The 2,205-nt window shown below is 35.9% G+C and overlaps 1 protein-coding gene across 1 annotated transcript in view; it reads right to left on the reverse strand.

Moving 5' to 3' along the window:
• CBG15090 overlaps window positions 1-2,205 on the reverse strand; it is a gene marked incomplete at both ends in the record, with an annotated part of 6,871 nt that overhangs the window by 3,372 nt on the left and 1,294 nt on the right. The window contains one exon of the mRNA XM_045235187.1: window positions 1,418-1,439. Within this exon, the coding sequence (XP_045095612.1) occupies window positions 1,418-1,439 (22 nt within the window). The remainder of the gene's footprint in view (window positions 1-1,417; window positions 1,440-2,205) is intronic.

Here is a 2,205-nt window from a genome sequence, read left to right on the forward strand (position 1 = left end):
AGAGAGAGAGAGAGAGAGAGAGAGAAACATGGAATTTTTATATGATTTTTTTCAGCCATCTTATCTCTGGAATCCTTTCAATTTCGCTAGAAATGCTTTGGAATTTCGAGAAAGGAAGACTAGGGAAATCGAGAAAGAGGAATTCTAGAATTTCGAGATGTAAAAGATCTGGTCTCCGCCCACTTTTCTAGAAATACTGAGCTATTAGAAAAAGGCATGAAGAGTGGGAAATCAAGAAATTGGATCTCAATGGGGCTGGAAATGATCCAACTTGACAAAACTACAGTAGTATTTGATATTCTTGACTAGGCCGAATTTCGAAGAACAAGGCTGCGAAGGTCCGCCCATTTTAGGAAAAGCCAGCTAGAGCTAGAACAACCTAGCTAAGCCTTTTCTGGATCGAGAAAATAGCTGAAAATTAGGAATTTAAGAATCTAATGACCTAGTTTCGGATTAAAAGGCTCCCAAACTCCGCCCACTTTTGGAGGAGCCAGCTGGAGCTTGAAAACCTGAGCTAAATAATGTGAAAAAGTTGAAGATATCAAAGTGGAATCAAAAATGATTGAAACTGAAAATTTCAGAATTTTTGAATTTAAGCCAAATAATTTCAAAGGTCTGAAAACATCTACTGCACCACAACATTGAAAGCGATTATCTGGGCTTCTAGAAAGGTAACGGAAAACTGTCAACTACTGAAATGTGCTCCATAATATTCTAACCATTTCAATAGTTGGAAAATTTCGAAAATCTCTTATAGCAATGGAGATAATTTCGTTTGAATTGAGTGACACTAAATTTTGAAAATCAACATTTTTTGAAATTTTTCGCCAAAAAAAACCTGCAAAATTGGAAAATTAAAATCGGCATCACATCTAATAGGAAACCAAAAAATTAGGAGGAGAAAAAAAAAACGAAAATCGCATTAGGGTTTTTTCGAGGTAAAAAAGTCATCAGGCATCCCATCACTGATTTCCATTTTTATCTGATTACCAAAAGAAAAAAAACGGCTGACTAACTTCGTCTTATCACTAGTGAGAATTTGTGTCCGGAATATTTTTTGAGGGAATTTTTAATGGGAATCTCGTCTCAAAACTTTTGAGTCATAAACCTGCTCCACTGCAAATCCTTCACCTGTTCCATCTACAGTAATTTCTAAAGTTCAAAATTCAAAAAATTTCGAAATTTTACAGTTATTTTACAGTTTCCAATTGCCATGCCAAATTAAAACAAAAAAAAGTGTCGCCGATAACAGGAAAAGTGTCAACAAGGAAACGTTTTTTTTGCAGAAAAAGAGAGAGACAAAAGTCGTTTTTGTAATTTTTTGCAGAAAAAACCACCAACAAAAGTACGTATGGGTCAAAGTTAAGGAGGGTGGTGGTAAATTGACGTCTATTCAGAAGGCAAAGGAGAAGAAGACGTGGTGCCACAGAGAAAACTGACTGATGATGGTTGGAAGGAGAAGGAGAAGAAGCCGTTTTGGTAGAAGGAAAAAAAGTTAGGGAAAGAAGGGGGAAAAGTAGGCGTGTCTTTTGACACACAAATTAAATCAGGGTGGACGTTGGGATGTGTGTATGAATGGTGGATGAAAAGGGGAATGTGTNTATGTATGCAATTGATGTATTAAGGCGAATGTATTAAGATGGAAAAAAACGGATGTGAGATCTTCTTGTGTGGAGCCCCTTGAGGGCATTTATTGAGAACCTAGGCCATGGATTTTTAGTTTTAGTTTAGATTTTTGAAAAAAAAATATGATTGAGATATTTTCACAACTATGGTAAAATCATTGAAATTTCATCCGTTTTGATTTCAGTGGGATTTCGAAAAATTGATTTTTGAATTTCCGAGATGTTGAAATTCAAAAAATTCAAAATCCTCCTGAATTTTTGAATTAAAAAGTAACGACTTTTTTCCAAGAATTGAGATTGTACCCTAAAACCTGTATTAGAAGGGCCCCTCTAATCGAAGGGCCCTCCGGAGGGGCCTTGGAAAAATAGAAGGGCCGGCCCTTCTAATGCAGGTCTTACGGTAACTTTTTGATTTTCGACAACTTTCTAAAAGTTTCCAGAAGCCACTTTTCCCGAAAATCCCTTGAAATTAACTGAAATATTGAAATTTGGCTCCAAATTCGGAAGTCTTGATTTTCGCGGGAATTCAAAAAAAGGCTTCATCTTGATTTCTCAAAAATAGACGAATTCGGATTTTTTG

This window comes from Caenorhabditis briggsae (genome assembly GCF_000004555.2).
Source record: "Caenorhabditis briggsae complete genome, chrIV, whole genome shotgun sequence".
NCBI lineage: Eukaryota > Metazoa > Nematoda > Chromadorea > Rhabditida > Rhabditidae > Caenorhabditis > Caenorhabditis briggsae.